Source organism: Peromyscus leucopus, chromosome 3, assembly GCF_004664715.2.
Source record: "Peromyscus leucopus breed LL Stock chromosome 3, UCI_PerLeu_2.1, whole genome shotgun sequence".
Taxonomy (NCBI): Eukaryota; Metazoa; Chordata; class Mammalia; order Rodentia; family Cricetidae; genus Peromyscus; species Peromyscus leucopus.
In genome coordinates, this window is record NC_051065.1 from 118,382,757 (window position 1) to 118,405,743 (window position 22,987).

General features: G+C 38.2%; 1 protein-coding gene across 1 annotated transcript in view; it reads right to left on the minus strand.

The window, feature by feature from the left end:
- Cntn3 (contactin 3) overlaps nucleotides 1–22,987 on the minus strand; it is a 296,912-nt gene that overhangs the window by 31,269 nt on the left and 242,656 nt on the right. The window contains exons 14-18 of the mRNA XM_028872712.2: nucleotides 7,185–7,302; nucleotides 6,215–6,373; nucleotides 5,964–6,113; nucleotides 4,482–4,552; nucleotides 1,682–1,916 (exon numbers count right to left, since the gene is read on the minus strand). Of these exons, the coding sequence (XP_028728545.1) occupies nucleotides 1,682–1,916; nucleotides 4,482–4,552; nucleotides 5,964–6,113; nucleotides 6,215–6,373; nucleotides 7,185–7,302 (733 nt within the window). The remainder of the gene's footprint in view (nucleotides 1–1,681; nucleotides 1,917–4,481; nucleotides 4,553–5,963; nucleotides 6,114–6,214; nucleotides 6,374–7,184; nucleotides 7,303–22,987) is intronic.

Consider the following 22,987-nt stretch of genomic DNA (forward strand, 5'->3'; position numbering starts at 1 on the left):
CCATTTTATCACCAGGAAATCCTCTTTGTAGCACTTATTCCTGGGTTTTATGGGGTTCACAGAGGTTTGCTTTTCTCAGCATACTGGTTCTCAGCGGACATTTCTCCTCTTCAACATCCATTTCTGCATTAAATGGTTCTGATCCTAGGCCCTGACTACATGAGGCTGAAATAGAATCAGGGTTTAAGGATGGGCACAGTGATTTTTCTATCTAAAGACTTTCAGGGTTGGGGCAGAGATGCCAGCAAAACTTAGAACCAATCAATTCAGCACTGCAGTCTAGAGCATCAGCAGATTTTCTGAGACCCTTGGATTGTGGTTCTTTATGAGGTTCACTGAGCAGATTTTAATTTGACTCACTGAGTCAAAGCAACCTATTTCTAGTATATATGTCACTGCAAGTGGGTCAAGAACAGCAACAGCATAGAGGAAGTGAGCAATACAAGACTATGTAGAAAGGTCTGGATGTCTCTTCCTTCCACCAACAACACTCAGGTGTTAGGTGCATGGGTAGGCAGTATCTAAAGACTCTTTGGTTCATCACTGCCTAAGCCCTGGTCTGCCATAAGTACTGATAGTTTCTGGAAAATGGGTCTGGCTATAAACAGTAAGATCACTCTTTAGAAAAGATTTTTACAACAATTTTTATTCTTACCCATTAATGGAAAATGAAAATATAAGACTAGAGGTGGGAGTCTTAATAGAGCTGACTATACTTATTACCATTGGAATCACCAACTTTGAACCATGTTTCATAATTTATTACCCAGTCTGAGATGTAGGGGAAACAATATGCTATCATTGTTCATAAGTTCAGAATATTTAAGGCCAAAGTTCCCTGGGTGAAATTGGTTTTTCCATTTACTAAGTATATTTTAGCAAATTCTTTCACATCTTTCATCAATTTCCCATTTTCTCACGTCTAAATGGAGAGTAATAATTGAACCTATGTTTCAACCTTTATTTGAAAATTCAAAATGGCAGTGCCTGGCAGATGTTGAGTGCTCCATATAACATGGTATGGGATAGAATGTGGTAATAGGGTTAGCATTCAGTTGTCAATACCTCAGGTGGCAATTTTGCTTGATTCTCCTAATTCCATTGCATTTTCTCAAGAGGGCTTGAAAGAAAACATTATATTTTGATTTCTTGAGGAGGTGTACAAGAAAGTCAGAATGACTGAGCAGGTTCTCGGTGAAGTATGCAAGTGTCTACAACAATTGGGGTCATCCTTCAAAGATAGACACTCTACATCTCTTAAATGTCAAACTCCTGGTTCTCATTATCCATCACGCTTCTGTCCTTTGCTGAGGCCATAGGAAATAGTGTTTACAGCACTGGGTCAGGGTAGTTTGAAGGATTGCTTAATTTTTACACCAAGAAGAAAAATGAACTTTAGGAGATGACAGTAGTCCATGGTTCACAATATGAAACTCAGGATGGGAGTGCCTCATGAACAGTTGTAATTGATCATTACACTCTGTTACTATTCAGTGAGTCTTAACATTCAGAGTCAGGTACAGTTGATCATTATTATCTGCACTGGTAATCTAACAACAGCTCTGATGACTGCTGTTTTGAAAAAAAATACATCTCTGAAGTCACAAAGAACTTTCAAGACATTTTATTTTAAAGCAATGCATTGATTAGATTGGAACTAAAGCCTTTGTATTTTCCATACCTTCCTCTGCAGAGAATACTGTTGTCACTGGGCTAAAGGGACCTTCACCTTTGTTATTGTAAACACCCACTTTAACTTCATATGGTGAAAAAGGCACAATGCTTTCATTCCTAAAGATGTATCTTGGGTTATCTGGGGATGTCACCACTGTCTGGATCCAGGTGGTAACCCCAAGTGGGCGGAAAGCAACCACGTACCCAAAACCTTCACCATTCTGTAGTTCTTCAGGGACTGGCTACAAAGAAAAGACATATTAAGTCATCCTAACTTATAAGGTCCAGGCAAAAATGATAGAGAAATCATTTGTGGAATTGAAAGTCATTAAACGATGATCTATATGGAAGCAGATGTATTTTGAAAATGAGAAAAGCACCCATGAGCTGCTTTTCGACAGCCAAAGTCACGTCACTCATTCACAGGCATCTAGATAATGAAGTTGCATTTTCTTTGATTATTTAGATATCAGAATATCACATGGTCCAAGTCTGAGTTTCTAATAACAAACTTTCATTCAAAAACACCTGTTTTTTTAAGACAAATAAAAATGATCAAATCCCTAAATGCTAATTTTACAGAAAAGGTCATACCTGGATATTATGACTCAGAACAAAAACACTAGAGAGAAAGAGGAAGTGAGTACAACACACTAATTCAAAGCTACATGTGATTTACATAAAAGATTCTGCTTATATCCATCACAGGAAAATGATATTTTACTTGTTAATCACTATCTGCAAATTTACATAGAGAATTTAGTTCTAGTGTCTTTTAAATGTTAAATTCATTGTTATAGTATTTCCTAATTGTGACATGAAGCTAAGGCTAAGAGAATAGCCAGGAAGAAGCTAGACACCCAAGCACACGATGTTCTGTGTGATATCAATAGGACACACAGAGCTGCATAGAAAATTACAAGTGAACAAGAGTCACCTGTTAGTGCCTGATTCTCAGTTCTGCATTCAAGAACCAAGTGATTTTGATCAAACTATTTATGGTCTCCTTGCCTTGCTATTTTCACTGATACCACGTTGTAAGTATGGAACAAAAATAGTAAGTGTAAATGAGAGGAGGAGTGATTAGCACAGAATGCAGCTGGGTGAACAACGGTACCACAGCATCAATGCCACTATGACCAGCACCACCATGACTAGCTGTAGCCCCATGGACCAGCTCCAGGACTATCTGAGGTATAAGCATCACTCCAATCAGAATTAACAACACCAAAATTAGCAGCACAACTCCCTGAGGGAGTTCCACCAACATCAGCACCAACACTGCCATCAGTGCTGGAAATTCCAAGAATCAGCAGCATCTATTCTTAAAAGCACTCGTAAGAGCACTCTGAATGATCCGCATCCATATTCCTAGACATTCTACTATCACCAATGCTGCTAGCTCTACAGAGACACCAGCACCAGCACTACTCTTGACAGCACCAACACCACCAAATCTACCAGAATCAGTACTGATAGTTCCAGCAGAACCACTAGTACTACAGGCAACAATACTAGTTATACCAGTACCACCAATATCACCAAAAAAACAGTGCCGCCAGCAACACTGTGAGCACCATTACCAATCCCATCATAGGCAACATCCATAGCTCCTCCAACATTGATAGTATCAGCACCAGGCCGACTACCACTTATACCCATCAATAGAACCAACACCAGAAGCACTGTGACTTAGGCCACTAGAGGCACCACTAGTTCCACAAGTACCATCACCAAGATGTGTACCACTAGAATCAATACCAGTATCACCACCCACCGAGAGCACTATTTCTGGAAACAGCATCATTTGGATAAGCCGCAGCATCATTGCTACACCACCACCATTAGTGGAACCACTGATTTTATGAGCACGGCCACTCTCAGGACTGATATTTCCAGCACTATATGACCACCAGTACTGCCATGTAACTACTGTTACAGCACCAATGCCACGAGCACCACTAGCAGCACAGAACTACCAATGCTGTCAGTATTACCAGTGACAGAATCAATGTGACCAGCTCTGATCCCAGAAGTACTAGAAGCATCATCACTAATACTTTGCATAATTATCAGCATCGCCACTAAGACCATCAGCGGTACTATTACTGCCACTACCAGCACCATCAACACTATCACCACTGCTACCACCAGTACAACCAGTGCTATGGACATTACCAGCACCAATGCCACCAACAGTGCCATCACTATCAAGATCAGCACCAGTATCGCCTGAATCACTAAAATCAACAGGAGCACTAGTGTCAACATGAACACTATCACTGGCACAGACGCTATGAATGATCATCACAACCAGAACCATCAGCACCATTCCCAGCATAAGTGGCAGCACCATATCCTTGTACTGCTACTAGCACCGGACCCAACAATACCCCAAACACTAGCACCATTAGTGTCATCAACAGCAGCAATAGTAATCCTATCAGTGACATCAGCAGCAGCTCCATACTACCTCCCTGTGTAAACACTAGTACTACCCCCAGCACAAGAACACAAAAATTAGCAATAATGCTTGTCTTGTCACCATCAGCATCACTTAGCAATACCAGCACCAATAGCAGCATCAGTGTCATCAGCATCTATACATTACTAGCACTAGCAAAAGCACCATCACCACCACCATGACAACCATGACGACCATGACCACCAGCACCACCAGCACCACCAGCATCAGCACCAGCACCACCACCACCATCATCACCATCAATATCAGTACAATGCAGGAAGTTGAGATACTTGAATGAAAAGTAGTACCATGATGGGAAAGATGTTGCCCAAACACTTACATCCCAGGTTATTACTAGTTCAGATCGACTTCCACCTCCTCCGCTGACCTCAGAAGGTGCCACTTCTGGAGCTGTGTGGGTCAGAGACACAGAGACAAAACCCTACTTTTATACAGTAATATTTGAAAGGAGACTCATTTGAGATATCATTAAGAGTTTGATCATTGACACACTATAAAACATTATATAGATGCATGTGTATATTTATATATCTCATTAGTAAGATCATCAAACTTTTCACATGCTTTTGTGAAACATTTTGGTAAAATTATCAAATTATTTTATTTACATGAAATCATAAATGATTCAGAAGTTTCTGAAACAGTAAGAAAAAAATACAACCCAAGTGAAAGCTACTTCACCACTAAGGTAACAGAAAAATGAGGAGAAGTGATTTCCAAGGATTGTCAGGGAATCGATTTAGCATGGACTCTTTCAGACTGAGAAGGAATTCTCACATTGGTAAGAGTGACACAGATGGGAACTGTGGGGTCCTGCTAGGAAGTGTTCTTGATAAAACTCCTACAGATATCAGCTTTCTCGCACACACTGAGAACATTTTGGTTTGTGAATCCTAAGATAAAACTAGAACATAAATTCATTAGAGTGCCTTTGTAATGAGCTCTGCTGTATTTGCTGGATGCACAACAGATGGACCCTAAACCCACATTTTGTGAACAAATGAAGAAGAGCACCAAAATACATGTTCCACAATACCTGGACCAAACATTAGGTGTATTGTCCTGAGGAAAAGGGCATTATTCAAAATGTGCAAACATATTCCATACCCCTTTGGCTTAGTGCTTGAAGTGATACATTGGCTGTATCTCATGTCTCACTCTAATTAATATTATTGATACTGGAAAGGGAAGTCTTGATCTCCCCATGAGTGCTTCTCTAAAGGAATGGCAGGTTTACCTGCTACCTTTGAGTTTTAATGAAAACATAATTTTCGAATCGTGAAAGTAGCTTTGTGATACACGCTAATCGTTACCTCATATAAATTCTTAAAATGATGCTTTCTTAATCCAACACTTATGGAGCCATAATGTACACTCATCAGTTGACTACATGCATTTGCTGGTGTGGTGTGAGAATGAGTTTTCTCAGCAGCATAGCTCCCAGTGGTATTATCAGGCCAATTTGTCAGTGCTTCTTATAAATGAAAATAATGTTTCCCCTGCTAACAGGGAACTATGTCAGATAGTAATTATAACCTTAAGTGACAAAAACATATTCACTCAACACACACTAATGATTGGCTATGACTGACTGAACTCTTGAAATGTCACACTACATCAGGATCACTGACATGGTTCTTTTGATAAATGCTATATGGCAAAGTCTACCATTAGAAAGGTCATATCATTGTAACAATGGGTTATTGAGACAGATCTCTTGGTGTCTGGGAGACCAAAGCTAATGGAAATATATACCCAGGTAAATCTATTAACCCATTACTCAGAAAACAAAAGCACTAACCTGCCTCTTCAGTCCTTACTTTTTCTGAGGGTAAACTGGGTTCTCCGCCTCCGATTTTGTTACTGGCTACTACTCGAAATTCATATTCCACCCATGGGTTTAACTCCACCACAGTAGCTGTACGTGTCTTGCCATCAATGACTTCCGGTACTACAAAGAACATTTCAAAAGGTAAGAGCCTGCCTGTGCCAGTGCTCAATTGTTATGCATTTCTCTCTGTAGCTTCCCTCTGCTTCTCCCATCAACTTTACCTGTTGTGACAGTTTGCCATCCCACGGAAAAGGGTGTCCTAGCCTGGACTGCATAGGATAGAACTGGGCTGTGGCTGTCTGTACCTTCTGTCCAAGAGAGCTGGGCTGTTGTGTCTGTAATTTCATCTACCTTCACATTTTCTGGTGGTCCAGGTGAACCTAAAGGAGGCAAAAATGCAAAGAGCATCCCATAACTGTCACCCTCCGCTACCAAAGTCAAGAGGCTCACATCACCACTCTAATACCTCCAACTGATACCACTTTCAAAAGCACTTAAGGAAAGAGGCCATTTAACTAGCAGTAAAACTACCACTTTTACCACAGTCCCATTGTGAGCTTTGAGATCTGGATAGGAAGTAGTGATTCATAACACTATGTGACTACAGGTGGCACCTGCTTACTGAGACTCTATTCAGTAGTATCCCAGTACCTTTCTAAATTCAGCATCTTCTACATCTTTCCAGATTCACTGTCCTCTGCTTTGGGTGGAATGCCCTTCTGTGAAACACAACTTGGCTTGCTACCTTGATGTGTTTTATTCTGTGATATGCTTTGGACATTTGCTTTTTAAGCCTAGCAGTGAATCAGTACCCTAGATGGTAACCCAGGTTGCTGAATTTTCCCATCGCTCTAGATAATGCCTGTTCTTTTTGGGGAAGGCACACATGCATCACATTCTCTTTCCTATTAAATACATTTGCTGAATTAACGACATGCTCAAAAATACATTGGCTTGGCAGTAACTGTGGAATGCCAATTACAGCAAGAATTATTTGAAGCACAGAGTTGAGGTTTTCATTTCTTTGAATTAACACATTCTTATTGTAATATCTTCTGGTTTATAGGTGTCAGGGATAACCTCCATAGTATGGCTTGCATTTTTGCATAGTGTCTCACCATGGCTTTCCTCTAGAGAGTAATGCTCATAGAAAGCCTTGAGTTAGGCAACATAGGAGGTACTACTGCTTACCTCTCACTATGAGCTCAGCTGCAGACGAAACGCTGTCCACCCCTGTCTGCACCATACACACATATTTCCCACTGTGTTTCAGTTGGATGTTTCTGATCATTAAATCGCCAGACGAACTCTGTTGGGGAATCACGTAATGAAACATTATTATATTTAAAAACACAAAGGATCTTGAAGGCCAGGCCATCCGTGTTAAGAGAAAACAATGTGGTAAGCAGTCAGGAGACTGAAATCGTAGAATGCCTGGAAACTAAGACAAGTTCAAAACCATGCATGACGGCAGACACATTTCTGTATGCATATAAAGCATTTCTCTGGGGATTTATGGCTTCAAAAAGAAATGAGGGCAGAGATTACAGTCTCAGATTCTATTTACTTCCACCAGGCAACACTTCTTTTTATATCCACTGCTTAGCACCAGCTCAGTTCTCTCTGGTTGCAACCCCACTGCAATTATCTGCCTGAGAAGAGGAGGAAGCATTTGGGTACCTAGTGGGAGATAAATACAGCATGGCAGGGGGGATTACCACCGCTGAAACATTTTTCTCTTTTCTCAACACACTGGAGCTTAAAAGACTAAAGTCATCTAACTCCTAAAAAAGCTACAGAATTTAGAGCAAGGAAATAGGAACCCCCTCCAAAAAAAAAAAAAAAAAAAAAGAAATTAAAACACTTTAAATCTCATAAATAACAGTTATGCAGAAGACATTTGTTGGCATCCCCTGATACTAATTAATGGAACAAATGTGTATCTAAATGTTCAACTTAAAAAGGTCCTCATTTAAAGAGACCATAAATTCACATTCTTAAAATGACTAACCGAAGGTCAGTTCCCCATATCAGTGAAAATAGAGACTGAAATAAGAGCATCTGGAAAGAGGAGCCCTTCGGAAACGATCACCACTTCACATCCAACCTGGGAGAAGAGAGACACTGCTTATCTTGGTAATTAAAAGGAGTTTTGCTCTCGCATGTGCCTAGAATTTGTGGCAAGAGGGACTGGACTGTTCTAATTTTAGGTAGTTCCTTAAACTCCTGTTCAGGCTAATATCTTCCACATTGCTCCCCATCTTTAGGGTTGCTAATGGGCTGTGTATTCTCCACTGGTTGGATCATATGGCTTTAGATGGGATTTCTGGGATACTGGGAGAAGTGGCTGCTAGGTGATTGATGGTGATAATTAAATGATAATCCAGAAACTGTTCAGTTTGCACATTTCTACTTTCCTCGAGGTGAGCTTTTATTTTTTTTCCCTCCCTCCCTCTTTTTTTCCTCAGGGTTATTTAGAAATCTTTCCCCAGGAGATAACTCTCCCTGCTTGCTGACCTTTCCAAACTCTTCTGGTTTTATGAGCCCCGCATACTCGCAGGAGGGTGATTATCATTTCCATAGAAATCTCCTCTTTTCTGTGAAGCCTTGTGACTTGGTGGTAAATGCCACAAAGGCGCTGGGTGAGGCCTTGATTCTTTTCTGTCTCTACTTTCTAATTTTGAAACAGTTGGGCTAGAGAGAATTTAGCTGGACTTTACCTATCTGCTTTGTCATCTGGATCTACCTTTTAGATGCTGTGGCTGTTTTTGGCTCTACAATGAGTAAGGAAGAGACTGGTGCAGGGAACTTGGGCTTCAGCTGACTTTTGGCACTGAAGACTAAAGAAAGAGAAATAGCTAATCTTAAGCATAAAACAAAATTGAACACCAAAAATATTTCCCCAAAGAAATACAGTCAGATTCATCTGCAGAGGATATATAACCAAAAAAAAAAAAAAAAATCAGATCAAAAAAATTTTTAAAAAATGTTTTTAAAAAATTCTTTTATTTTTATTTGATGTGTATATGAATACCTTATACATTCATGTATGTATGTGCACCATGCATATTGTCTGTGCAGCCCAGAAAAGTGTGCTGGAGCTGGAGCTGGAGTTACATGTAGTTGTGAGCTGCTATGTGGGTGCTGAAAACTAAATTAGGGTCCTTTGCAAGATCAGCAAGTTCTTTTAACTCCTGAGCCATCCCTCCAGTCCCTAAAACTATTAATCATCTTGTGCTACAGAATAGAACAAAAGATGCAGCTAAGCTGTGGAGACAATGGGAGTCATTGACTGTTTTTATCATGACCAACACAAAACAAGTGAAGAAGTTTATAATTGGCAAATAAAAATTTGCAAAAGTTAAAAGGGACCTTCATCTTATTTTCATCTATTTCAGTAAAATCTGCTTGTACTGTTCCTTTTCTAATGCTTTGTCTTCAGCCTATGTGTTGCTATTTAACAGATCTCTAGAAGTAAGTGAGATTCTCCTTAATAAAACCACATATAATACTTACTTTAGAGTCACCTAACAAAAGAGTCCCATCTAACACCATTTCTGGGACATATACTCAAGCCTGAGTCACAAGACATGCACATGTGCAACAAGCTATGTTTAGGAATTAGAATGTACAGTACAGGTGAAATAAAACCACATGGCACACAACATGTACAGACAAATACAGATGAGACACTTTCAATACCTGCTGCATATATAAGATTGGAGCTATTGCTGTTGGGACAAGAAATCTACACAGCTACTCTTTGAATTACTTCAAATACCAACTAAGGCAGGGTTATATGTACAACCCTTTTCCCATTAATTCCATTCCTTATGCTACACCCCAGAAATGCATGTGTGTATCCACTAAAGGAAAAGAAAAAAAAAGAAACCTTGCATCCACCTTAGTTAAAATGGGTTGTAAATGACTTACTTAAGGAAATACTATCGGGCCATAAATAAATGAACAATACATATAGATTGATATGGTTGAATCTAAGACACATAAATCTTAGATACAAGATATAGCATCACATGAGAGGTCCAGATTATGGTTAGCTTTAGGGTACAATTGTCTTTTGTTTTTGCTTTTGCTGTGACAGTTTTCTAGCTCTAGGAGTAGAATGTGGGGCCTCACATGTGCTCAGTGCGAACTGCGCCCCTCAATCACATCCATTGTTTGTTTGTTTGTTTAGAGACAAGATCTTCATACATCTCACAGACTGGTCTGGAATTTGCATTGCAATCCTCCTGCCTCAGCTGCTGAAACAGCTGAGAGTATAGGCCTGTCCTACCAGTCTCAGTAAAAAGGTAGAATGAAGGATCATGGGAATAATAGGGATGAGAGCCATGTTCTGCTGCTTGAGTTCAGTTTGGGTTATATGAGAGGGTTTATTTTGTGGCAAGTAATTGGATTTCACACTTTGGTAGAGAAATAATGGCTGTCAAAAGATAGTTAAAATTATGTACAATTAGACTTCTAAGTGCTTGGCTTTCAGTGAAACCATAAGTCAGTGTATTCACATAATAAGATTGTAGTTCCTAACTTTAATTTCCTCATAATATGTAATATTTAATAATCATAATTCAAATTAAGGTGCTAGTCACATATCCTAAGATTTCTTATCAAGATGTAATTATTTCCAGAGATGCCAAAATTGCAAAAGAAATTCTGTAGGGAAGATTTACATATATCAAAGGGACCCTATCTTCTATCAGTTTGACTCCCTTAGGGAACACAGTGGTTGGTTTACTATGATGAAAAGAATTGTATAGAAATGTCCAGAAAATCCTAAGTAAAATTAGTCAAAATTCAGCAAAGTTGAACTTCATAGATTATTTTTCAATATATGTATCAAACAGTGCATAATATCAGAGACTATTTGGAAACATGCTGATTATTTTCCAGGGAAGGGTGTTCAACCTGCAGTGTGCAGGCTGCTTGCAGCACAGGGTAGCAATGAATGCAGCTCAATACAAACCCACAAACTTAAAACATTACAAAACTGTTTGTGCTGACTGTTTTGTAACTTGATCATGTGTTCCTTAAGAGTATACTACATAGACAACAGAGCCATGTTTCAATGTCACACAAAATCAATAGGTGTGTGCTCTTCCTATTTGTATGCATTTATCTCTTCAAGTTTATGTTAGTGTGTGGAATACTCCATGTTATCTCCAAGTGCAGACCACCTGACAACTTCAGAACTTATATGTACTTGATGGTGACTTGGTAAGTGAAATACAATGATTATTAATGATGTTTTAACCCATCATTGAAAACTATAGATTTTTAATATTACTTAGCAGATAGGTCAATATTCCTTTAATTGATTATTAAGGGAACTTCACACCTGGGGCAGGTCTCACACATCAATGATTGTCTTTTATAATTGGCAATCCATTTTCATGCTGTGTTGGGAATTGAGATGAGGAAAAACACAACTTTGCAGTCTATTTCCTTGCCAAATAATCTGCATAGTAGCAATAAACACAGTCTCTTATCTAACATTCTTTTTATTTTATTAATGTATTTTTAAATTAAACTCAACTCCAAATAGATCAAGGACCTTAATATAAGATCAGATACACTGAATCTGATAGTAGAGAAAGTATAATCTTGAATTCATTGACACAGGAAAAGACTTTCTGAACAGAATATCATTACACAGACACTAAGAACAACAATTAATAAAGGTGTTCTCATTAAATGGAAAAGCTTCTGTATGGCAAAGGACACTATCATTCAGACTAAGCAGCAGGCTATAGAATGGAAAAAGAATTTTACCAACTTCACATCCGACAAAAAGACTAATATCTAAACTATACAAAGAAATAAAAAAAAGAAAATTGACATCAGGAAAACTATCCAACTACAAAATGGGGTACAGATCTAAACAGAGCTTTCAAAAGGAGAAACACAAATGAATGAGAAACACTTGAAATATTCAACATCTTTAGTCACCAGGGAAATACAAATAAAAACTACTTTGAGAATTCATCTTACCCCAGTCAGAATGGCTAAGATCAGTAGAACAAGTAATAGTTCATGCTAGTGTGGATATGGGGAACACTTATCCATTGCTGGTGCAAGTGCAAGCTTGTACAGGAATTATAGAAACCAGTGTGGTGTTTCTTTCAGAAGTTGTGAAAAGTTCTACCTCAAGATTCATTTATGCCACTCTTGCTCATATATACAAAGGACTGTACAACCTAGGTCAGAAACTCTTGGTCAACCATGTTCATTATCTAGCATTCTTAAAAGATAGTATGGGCTGACTCCCCAGGGGAGACCTTGCCTTGGAGGAAGTGGGAGTGTGGGGTGGGTTGGGGGGAGGGATAGGGGGTGGGAGGAGGGAGGACAGGGAAATCTGTGGCTGATATGTGAAATTAAGTTAATTATAAAATAAAAACACTATAAAAAAGACAGTATGGCTTCTACCATATCTCAAAAGTAAACAGAACCCCCAAAACAACAATTACAGATTAAGCAAGAGTGATTAATGAAAAGTAGAAAGATGATTATAGTTTGGTTCAGTCAAGGAGTGTGTTTAATTTTGTAATGAACTCCTAGAGGCTTGTAGCTTCGAATCTTAGAAGGTCTTAATTAATAAAAACAAACCTGGAGCCAGGTATCTTGTGAACGCTGAACATCAGAGAAGCAGAACAAGACACAGCTACCTCACCTTGCCAGTTCGTCAGATGATCCTGTTTCCTCAGACTGGAAGCCTCTGTGTCCTCATTCGAATGGGTCTCAGCAGAACTGCTGCTAGAAGACTAAAAGCTTAACCAGCCAAATGCTTCTAGTTTCTGGTCTTCACGCCTTATATATCTTTCTGCTTTCTGCCATCACTCCCTGGGATTAAAGGCTCACTTCCTGGGATTAAAGGCATGTGAGTTACCATGCCTAGCTGTTTCCAGTGTGGCCTTGAACTCAGAGATCCAGGCAGATCTCTGCCTCTGGAATGCTAGGATTAAAGGCATATGCTACCACTGCCTATTCTCTATGTTTAATATTGTGGCTGTTCTGTTCTCTGACCCCAGATAAGTTTATTAGCATGCACAATATTTTGGGGAACAATACTACCACAGAGGCTCTCAAAAACTTATTTGAGAAGTCATTGTATGCAAAATCATGTTGCAAAACTTTTTGCATAGCAAGGACTGTATCATAAGAACAAAAAGGAATGGAACTAAAACATGTCTGTCTTCTCAAAACAAATTTGTTTAAGTTAGAGCTCAGATTCTATTATAAAAGTTAGTTGTGTGCTAGGATATTTCATAGCAAAAAAAGCTAAAATAATTTTTAATAATAAGTTTATGAAGCAGTATAGGGGGAGCAGATACAACATGCCATTAAAAGCCAGAAAGTTGTAAAATATGTTTTTCTTCCCAGACTATACTAGTTGATTTCAAGATACTGGAACATCCACAGAAAGAAATTTGCTGTTAATTTAAAATTTTATGCTTGGCCAAAGGATATCAGCACTGATATTACAAATATGGGTCAATTTGCCATTATTAAATAGCACAAGTGATGCAAATATAACATTCTTGTAGAAATGACTTTAAAGTTACCATTAAACCAGGAGAATTGTACAAAGAAGCTAAAAATATAGTCAAGCAATTTTCTTTGTCAATTGTCAATATATCTGATGCCCTGGCCATAGTAAGTAAAAGAGAAGGGGAAATGTAATTATTGTCCCAAACACATATTTATTGATGTATTGTTGCAGGGTACATCAAGAAAACTTGTCCACAAAAGCATCAGAAATGAATAAAGACATGCAAATCACCGCCAAGTCTGTGAATTTAATAAGAGCCAAGTGATTGATCACCAATTCCAAGAAATCCTTAAAAGTGTTGGAAATAGGATGAATAAGTTGAGGAATAATGCAAAAAGATTCTATGATTTGCTACATTACAGTATCAAGTGAATAAGTCCAGAGCCAGGGAATCTGACACCCTTACACAAACATTTGTGGAGGCAAAAACACCAATACACACTGTAGGGGTCTGACGGGCCCAAGCATGGCAAACATGGCCCCAGCAGGTCTTGCCCACTCCCTTCTCTCTCCCTTGTTGGCCACTTCCCAATGCCTAACACTCCAATGTCCACCTATCAAAACCCCAAGGTCCAGCAATCAAAATTCAGTATTTGGCTACACTGGCTAACACACCCAATCAGGACTTACCCACTCACTCTAACAAAGACTTCCCCCTTTCCCTTTAAAAACAACTTCTACAGAGACATCTGCTGTCTGTCTTTGTCTGAGCAGAGGCAGTCCCCAACCCCCATTTCTCCTCTGGGGTAATCAAACTTCTTTGTGCTGACAAAAAAAAAAAAAAAAAAAAAAAAATTATGACAGACTTGATGATGATACCTGGGTTTCAGATTTTGCATTTTGGTATACTTGCCTGATTTTTAAAAATACATTCCTAATTGAAATAGAATTATACCACATTTCCTCCCTCAAGCCCTTCCAAGGTGCCTTCCCTTGAATCCTTCTCATGCCTGTCCTACCCCTCTCAAGTTGATAGCTTTTTCTTTGATTATTATTATATCGGATTTGGTGTGTGTGTGTGTGTGTGTGTGTGTGTGTGTGTATGTGTGTGTGTGTGTATGCACAAATATATATATAAATACAATTTGCTGAGTTCAGTTTTGTTGTGCACAAATGCTTTCAGGACTGACCACTCTTCTTTGGACAACCAATAAGGGACTTTTTCCTTGGGAGAGGCTAATTTTCCTTCTACCAGCCATCATTAGCTGCCTGTAGTTCTTTGTTTCGGGTGGGTCTCTACAAGAATTTTCCCCTTGCACATTAACCAATTATTTAAATTAATTAAACATGCATTTTCAAGGCGAAAGCCTTCTTGTCATATAACATTTCAAATTATAAGCGTTTCTAATGAAACTTAAATTAGATCAAACTCAAATTAAGGCAAACAATTTTATGCCTTTTGACACAGGCAAATACTTACCTATGAACAGTCAAAGATATGTAGCCTTGCTTTTCAGTATGATAAACATAATTTGAAAACAGGTTTGAACAATATTTGGAAAATATTTTAATGTTTGTGACTCTAGAGTTTCTATAAATCTATTATCTGCTTTTTTTCAATGGGATGAATAAAGCTTCAGTCTCACATTCAGCTCTGAGAAATATTTGCTCGTATCTGTTTACTACTTGTACAGGACCCGTCTTCACAAAACATACATTTCTCACTTGATGATAATGTCTTATTCATGTCACCAGTGCTTTCTGTTAGCACCCACATTGAACTATCTTTAAGAATGAAGCATCCTGCATGCAAAATTAGAACCCAATATCCAATGAGAACCTTGGGAACCCACTGAGAACTGCAAGTACTGCCATCAAACCAGACATAGATGCATTTGTTTGCAATTACAATGCCAGGTATCCCACTACTTTTGCATTGCCCTATTCTTTTATTACTTTAGTAAAATATTTTAAAAAATTATTGATGTTTTATTACTTAGAAATGTTCATTTTCATTATTAAAGATTGCAGTCAAGGACCTGCTCCACAATTTTAAAAAGTTTTGTATCAGCAGTAATGCATAAGTAAGATTATTGTATGAAGATATTTTGCTAATCTGTGATAGTGGAAATGAAAACTATCCACAGATTTTTCTTACTTTTGTTTTCTTTTGTTTGGTTCGTCAGCATTCATGGATGCTTGCATATTCCATGTATAGCCTATATAATTCTTCTTTATCTAATATGGCCACAAAAACCAAAAAGTTATATACCCATTATCTAGAGTATAGGATAACTAAATAAAGCAAAACAGAGAACTGATAACCTTGCAATAAATTCCTATGAGCATTAATATTCTTTGGATACTGTCTGTACTATTCTATTTTCACATTTGTGTTGTTTTTCTAAACTCTTAATTTCCCTTCTTTATCAAATAGCATGAACTCTGTGTCAAATCTTCATTTTCTTTACTTCCTTTCTCATTTTCCTTAAAATTTCTCTCTCAAAGCTCAGCAGTGGTATTCTCAGTTTTCTAGAAATAAAGTAATTTTTCAAAACTGCTATCTATAGGCTTATGGGAATAAGAAAACAGAGGCTAGGTCTGTTCCAATGATTGACACAGAAGCTTAAAGCATCAGAGAACGTTCCACAATTCATACGGATTTGAGTTCCTGCTTATAAGCACCATATTTTAAAAAAATAAGGTAACTTCAAAAACTCTTAAGCAACTACAGTTACTAGGGATACGATCTTGAGTGGGGAAAACAGTCCTTATCTTTATGGAGCTGACAGCTAGCAAACAGGGAGTAATCAAATGACTACACAAATTGGTGTAAAATTATAGTGTGAGAAAGGTTACATCATGCAGAAGAAATCTATAGTTTTCTGGGGTTTGTCTCTCAACTGACAGCTGAGCTAAGATTGGTATTAAAGCAGAAGTTTCCTAGGAAAGGAAGAAAAAGAAATGGTCTGCCTCAGGGAACATGCATAAGTGCAAAATCCAAGGCATATAGGGGGACAAGCTATTGGAGTGAGTCACAAAGAGGAGGGTAGCTGAATGGATCTAGGGCGTGGGGATGACAGGAGTATAACAATGTGCAAATTATTAGCATGCAGGCATGCCAGTTAAGCATCCACTGGATTGGAAAAGGAATCAACTAAGGTGTTTGCCCTTAGTTATTCCTTCTGGGAAATTAGCAGACCCTTCCCCTACAGGAGGTAGCACATTTCAGGGGTGGCCCAGATATAAAGAAGTCAAAGGGAAAGACAGAGCTACCTGCCTGCATGGGTTGGTACGTGTGTCGTCTACACCATTGTTCCTATTGCTTGCTGATATTGCTGTCCCTCTCTGACATCAGAACCTGATTTCTTCAACTTTCTAATGGAACTAAAGACCAGAGACTTTCCAAAACTCTTTCAGAACTTTGATACCAGATTGAAACTTCTGGGGCATCTAGCTTCATAGACTGAGCAGCTATCAGGTTCTCAGCTTCTCCAGTGTGGTCAGCCATTTTGTAATAACCAGCCCTTACCTTGTAAGCCTTTCCAGAAAATTCCCCTTTCTGATATGTCATCATTATAATGGTTCTTGTCTTTCAGATACTCTGGCTAAGACTCCAGAAAAAGTGCACTGTAGCTGATGTCAAGTTGATCTTTGCGTTGTTAATAACAGTATTTTTTTTCTCTTTGGAGTGGCTTTATTTATGATCCATTCCCAAGCTTTGCTCCAATCCCTCCCCTTCCACTCCCCTTTCTTTCTGGTTTTCATGGTGGTGGAACTGAAATCAGGGTCATGCAAGGCTCAGCATGCATTCTGCCAGAGTTATAACTCTAACCTCTAGGATCACTTTCAATTATTTAGATAATTATATATATTTCCCCTATAACACTTATTCCCAGAACATATTACTGACATACATCATAAATGGATTTAGAGAAAGAATCATTTTTCGAGATTAATATTAAGAAAATAGCAAACAGAAGAGAATCATTAGCTTTCCTACTTTTTTAGATAATTATGTAATTGAAAATTTTGATATAACTTCAAAAAATAAGAAAAACAGTACATGAAGTGATAAGCCACACCAGGTAATAAACAGACCATTACTACTAATGACAGGTTGGCTAAAATTGTATTATTGGTCTGCTGTATGCTAAGAGCTGATATATAACATATATTTTTGAACTGGGGGTACCTCTTATACTGACAATTGGGTATGAACTTTGAATATAACATATTATCAGCATACACAATTCCTTAGGAATCACTGTAGATGGTAATGCCACTGCCAGGCTTCCAAAGAACAAATTTCACAGTTTATAGAGGAAGAAACATATTCTGAAAGCTATTTTTAGAAGGCAAGGTGGAGTAAGTGGGTTTCCTTCTTTTATCACTGTACACAGCCTGTTATTAGCAAGTGTCATATATTAACCATTCAGTCCCTCACAGAGTGATTTTCAAATGCTAACAAGACATGTAAGTCATATCCAGGCATTGTGAAAACAATGGATCCTGTAGAAGCTTTTTGGAACCTGGCTGGTGTTCTTTTCTCTAAAGGTTCCTAAAAGAGTAGGTAGAAACACAAACAAACCTCTGCATTGACGGCCAAAAAATTAGATTTTGTCCCCCATGATCCCCAGTGGCTGTAGCAAGGTCACCTTTATAAACACACCCTGCCTACTCAAGAAAAGCAAAAAATCAGCAGTCATTCAGCCATTCAAACAAGGCTGACCATGTTAAACAGCCTTAATTCTTCTGATTGATTAATGACTTTGCTGTCTTCTGGTTGTCTGAACAGGTGATATGTAAGGCAGGTAGAATGTAATCCATAGATATACAAATTTGTTCAACATTCTCTGGTGCCCAGAAACCAGAATAATCATTCCATTACAAGATGCAGAGGCTCAGCATGCCCCTTCCTAAGGATTCTGAACAAGTGGCATATTTAGGAGTGCACTAACTTGGTTGAACACTTTGTGTGTATTTTCGGTTGTGCATAGTGTCTGAGTCGCCCCACAGGTATCAGCTTTTAAACATGAAGTTCCTGTCAGTAACTAGAGAATACTTTGCCATTCAGAACAGTGTGGCATGTTTACACAATTTTCATGGAGATTCTCTGAAGAACTAGTCTGTTGTGTTCCAGGGATGTCAACCCAGTGTTTCCTACCCTTATAAATAACACCTTTATAACTTCCATGGCATTTTAGTGTTCTGTTGTTTAATTTTTCTTAAACTGAATAACTTTATTAACTTAATTTAATATGGAAATTGCTGTTGTGAATGTGATTTATATCTTAAATGGGAATCTGATCACCCAAGTAATAGTTAACTGATAGAATCAAGGTTAATAGAAATGAATAGAAAGTGATGTGGTTGGACACTGTCTGAGATCTTGGAAAAGCAAATTATTTGGGTGTTGTCAAAATTTCTGTGACAGAGACCTTTGCTCTGTTAACTAAAAAAGATTTTCAAGTATTAGACATTGATAATCCCAAACCCACTACCATACTCAACTACCTCCTATAATTAACCTAAATTATTGAAATAAATTGGAAAATGCAAGAGATTTGTTCTATGTGCTATTATTTAATGCTGTCATTCAGTTTATGCTCTATGTTTTAGGGAAAATGCTTATATCCTGTTTTGGTTATTATTCTTTTGATATTATTGCCATGTTATTGTTGTTGTTATTACTGCATTTATGATCTATTTAAATTCATTAACTTTTAATTTTGCTTGTTTTAAATTCACTTGAAGAATCCTTTAAAATTTGCCAGAAATGTTCAGGTTGCATCCCAAGAAATTATGTTAGAATAAACAAGGAAGAAGGGACACTTCACATGGCTCTAAAAAGCAGCCAAGATTGAAAATCATTAATTTCCTGGGATTTTTTATGCCTAATACCCACTGTTTGGGGAACTACAAGGTTTGAGATGACTGCTTAAGTCTTCCTCAACTCTAAAAGTCTAAACTCTTTACTTAATTAGAATTAACTTACTTTTTAACTTAATTCTACACTGTAAACTTAAATCGAAATTAATGAATGTGTGAAATAATTATTAAGCTGGGCTCTACTCTGGTGAAATCTTAAGCTGTTAAAAGCATTTCTACATATATTTTCATCCTGAGAAACAGGCAAGCTAGATAATATTTGTGGAGCAGAGAGTAGGAGCCAAACTCAAGAGTGACTCCTTGACATGTGCTACCATTGTATGCTGATGGCATTGATATTGTTTATTGAAATTGATGGAAATAAATCATAAGAAGGTAAGTTCTTACAAATATACAGATATGTATACTATATATGTATACCTACATCATTCTAGGGTGACTCTGAATTGATTAGTTATTTATTTTATGGAATGGAAGTATTCTGAACCAAAGGAGCTTATTTTGAAGCACCACTTAAGTCATGGATCACATACATTATTTTTGTCTTTCCTTTTTTATGTGTAAAGTACACCAAGCACAGATCTGTCCTTTGTAATACTTCTGGTACACAGGACTGGAAAGTCCAGTGAAGAGGTGCTGAGGCTATGCTAAACACCACTTGTTTGCTTCTACTACCAATCACTCACTACAGCAAAGCAATAACTCAATCCAGAAGTTAGCTGGTGGCTTAAAGAAGGATTATTTATTCTGCTCAGGGAACTGCAGTCAAGACAGTGAAGTCATCACTGTGGAATATCTCATTAACACACCTGGCTTGATTAGGGGCTGAGAAGCTTATTGATTCACATGGCTGTCAAGTTGGGATGACTTTTATTGAGTTTATCGGGACCTGTAAGCTGGGAATCTTGGGTAAACTTCTGAACAACCTACTTTGGTTTTATAATACTGCCATTGCTGAATTTTCAGAGTGACTGCAGATGGAATGTATTTATGAACTATATTCAGAGACCCTACAGCATCACACCAATGGTGCTTGTTTATGGCAGTCACTACAGTCTACAAAGTTTGACATGGAAAAGGATGGACTGTACCATTTGGTGGAGACAAATGTCAAAATCATTTTGCAAAAAGAACAAATTGAATAAGGAACATTGTTGCTGCCATTTCTGGAAAACACACTTGCCACATCAATTTAGCTGGCCAGTGTAGGCCATGTTGCTAGTGTTTGGGGGAGAAGACATGCAATCACCCTAAAAATGACTCATATATTCTTAGCCAAGTCTTTGGATTCTTTCAAGAAGAGCTGCAAGGGAGGAAGAATTGTGGATGGATGGTATTTATTCACCAATATTCATCCTGCCAGACTGTTCTGAGTTGAGTATGCCAAGTACTTAAAATAAGTCTTTTTAAAAAATAGCCAAATCCTGGACTAGACACCTTTCCTTTTATGCCAGTATTCTGTGTGTGGTCCAGAGAAATGACTCCTAAGGACTCAAAGAGAAGAAGACAATACCCCCTTTTCAGAGAGGTCCTCCTAGTGAGATCATACTATTTTCAGTACAAACTCAGGTTATTGTATTTCCACAGTCATCCTGCTACTTCAGAACTACATATTTGTGATCTTGGAGGCATATTCAAACAGAAAAGGAAGAATAGGCTTGATATTAACATGACTATCAATAGACTCTGACTTAAAAATGATCCAAAAGAAAGGATTATAAAACCAGACTGCTTTCCACAATAATACCCTTATAAAACCAACCACCTAGAACTTCTACATCTAGTCCAAATGCTCATGTCATCCCAAATGACCTACCGTTAGTTAGTTTTCCTGTTGCTGTGATAAAATGCCCCAACTAAAGCAACTTAAGGGGGAAAGGGGCTTCTTTTGGTTTGCTGTCTGATGGTGTAGTCTGAATTGATGGGGAAAGGCATGGCAGGGAGAGCTTGAGGCGGTGGGCACATTGCCTCCACAGTCAGGAAGCAGAGTGATGAACACCGGTGCTCAGCTTGCTTTCTTCTTTTCCCTCATTCTAACACTCTAGCCATGGGACGGTGCTGTCCACAATGAAGGTGAGTCTTCTCACCTGAATTATGCCTATCTAGATAATCCCATACAAACTTGTCTCCTACGTAATTCTAGATTCTGTCAGGTTGACAATGTTTCCCATCACAGCCTGTTTCTTCATTATTCTGCCTTTCTTAGTTATGTTCAGATCTGTTAAACGGTATCATTAAGTATTACAAGGCAAAGTGATTTTCTTTCTGAAACGGGAACACAAGCCTTAATGCTATGTGGACAATACAACTCACATAAGAAAGTGTTATGTGCAATAAAAGGCAAGCCAGTTACTCAGACCTCTGATTTCTGCTTCTTCCACTAAAGGAGCAAAGAAGTTGCCACTTTATCTTAACAAGTAAAAAAGCTGAAACTTAAACAAAAAAAAATAACAACTTTTCTTAGCTGCATCAGGAAAATGAGGTCACAGTGCAAACTGATGACACTGATCTAGAGGTTCATCACTGCCAGAGCAGAAACCCACAAGCTGAAATCTCCAAGGAAACCAATATCATGCAGAAGAACTCTGAACTGTAACTGACATATTGCTGGGTGCTTACAGCTAACTCAGGTGACTGTGGGACATTTTAGGAGACCAGTTAAAGGTAGCCTTCAACAAACTTAGTTTGACTTCCAGGAGTCTAAACAGTTATTATGGAAAGAAAAATATCCCAATTTCTGGCTAGGGACAAGGGATGATAACACTTTCTGCTCCTAAGGGTGTCAGCTTTCAGGAGCCGCTGCTTCATCAGACTGATGTCTTGGGTTTATCAGAACCCACTCAACCTGTGCTCCTCCCCAGACATCCAGACCCATGTAATATGAAGAAAATGTTGAGAAATAGGAAGTGAAGTCCATGAGCAAAAGAGTGAGACCTTCTTTCATAGAACTATAGAACACTATAGAACACATCACCTGCCCCTAAAACTTACAACTACATTAGTAAAGGCTTATTACTGTCTCTTTTGTCAATACAACACTTTCATCTTTCAACAATAATCATTGTGGCATACCAGAAGGTAAAATCACAGTATGAAGAGACTGAAGAATTGCATATAAAGGAACATTGGAATTATCACACTAGCAATATGAAAACAAGATTAATATGCTGAAGATTCCAATGATAAAAATAAACACATATGAACACACAAATGAGAATTAGGCAGAAGGGTTACAGGGCTCAAATACTGTAGCAGAAATGAAGAATGACTTTTCATGGGCTCATTAGAGAATGATGAAGCTCAAGAGGGAATATATACGCTTAAGGTCATAACAAAAGAATTTATAAAATGGAAGCAAAAGTGCTACAGAGACAGCTCAGTAAGATTGCTTGCTGTGCATGCATGAAGACCTGCATTGGAATTCCCAGTACCAAAGGAAAACAGCTTTGCTTGGCTGCTTGTGCCTATAACCCTAATTCTGTGGGATGTGGGGAGGTAAAGAAAGGAAGATCCCTGAGACTTGCTGGCTGTTCAGCCTAGACAAAAATTGCAGGCTCTAGGTCCAGTGATAGTTTCAAGAGAAAAAGGCAGAGAGGAA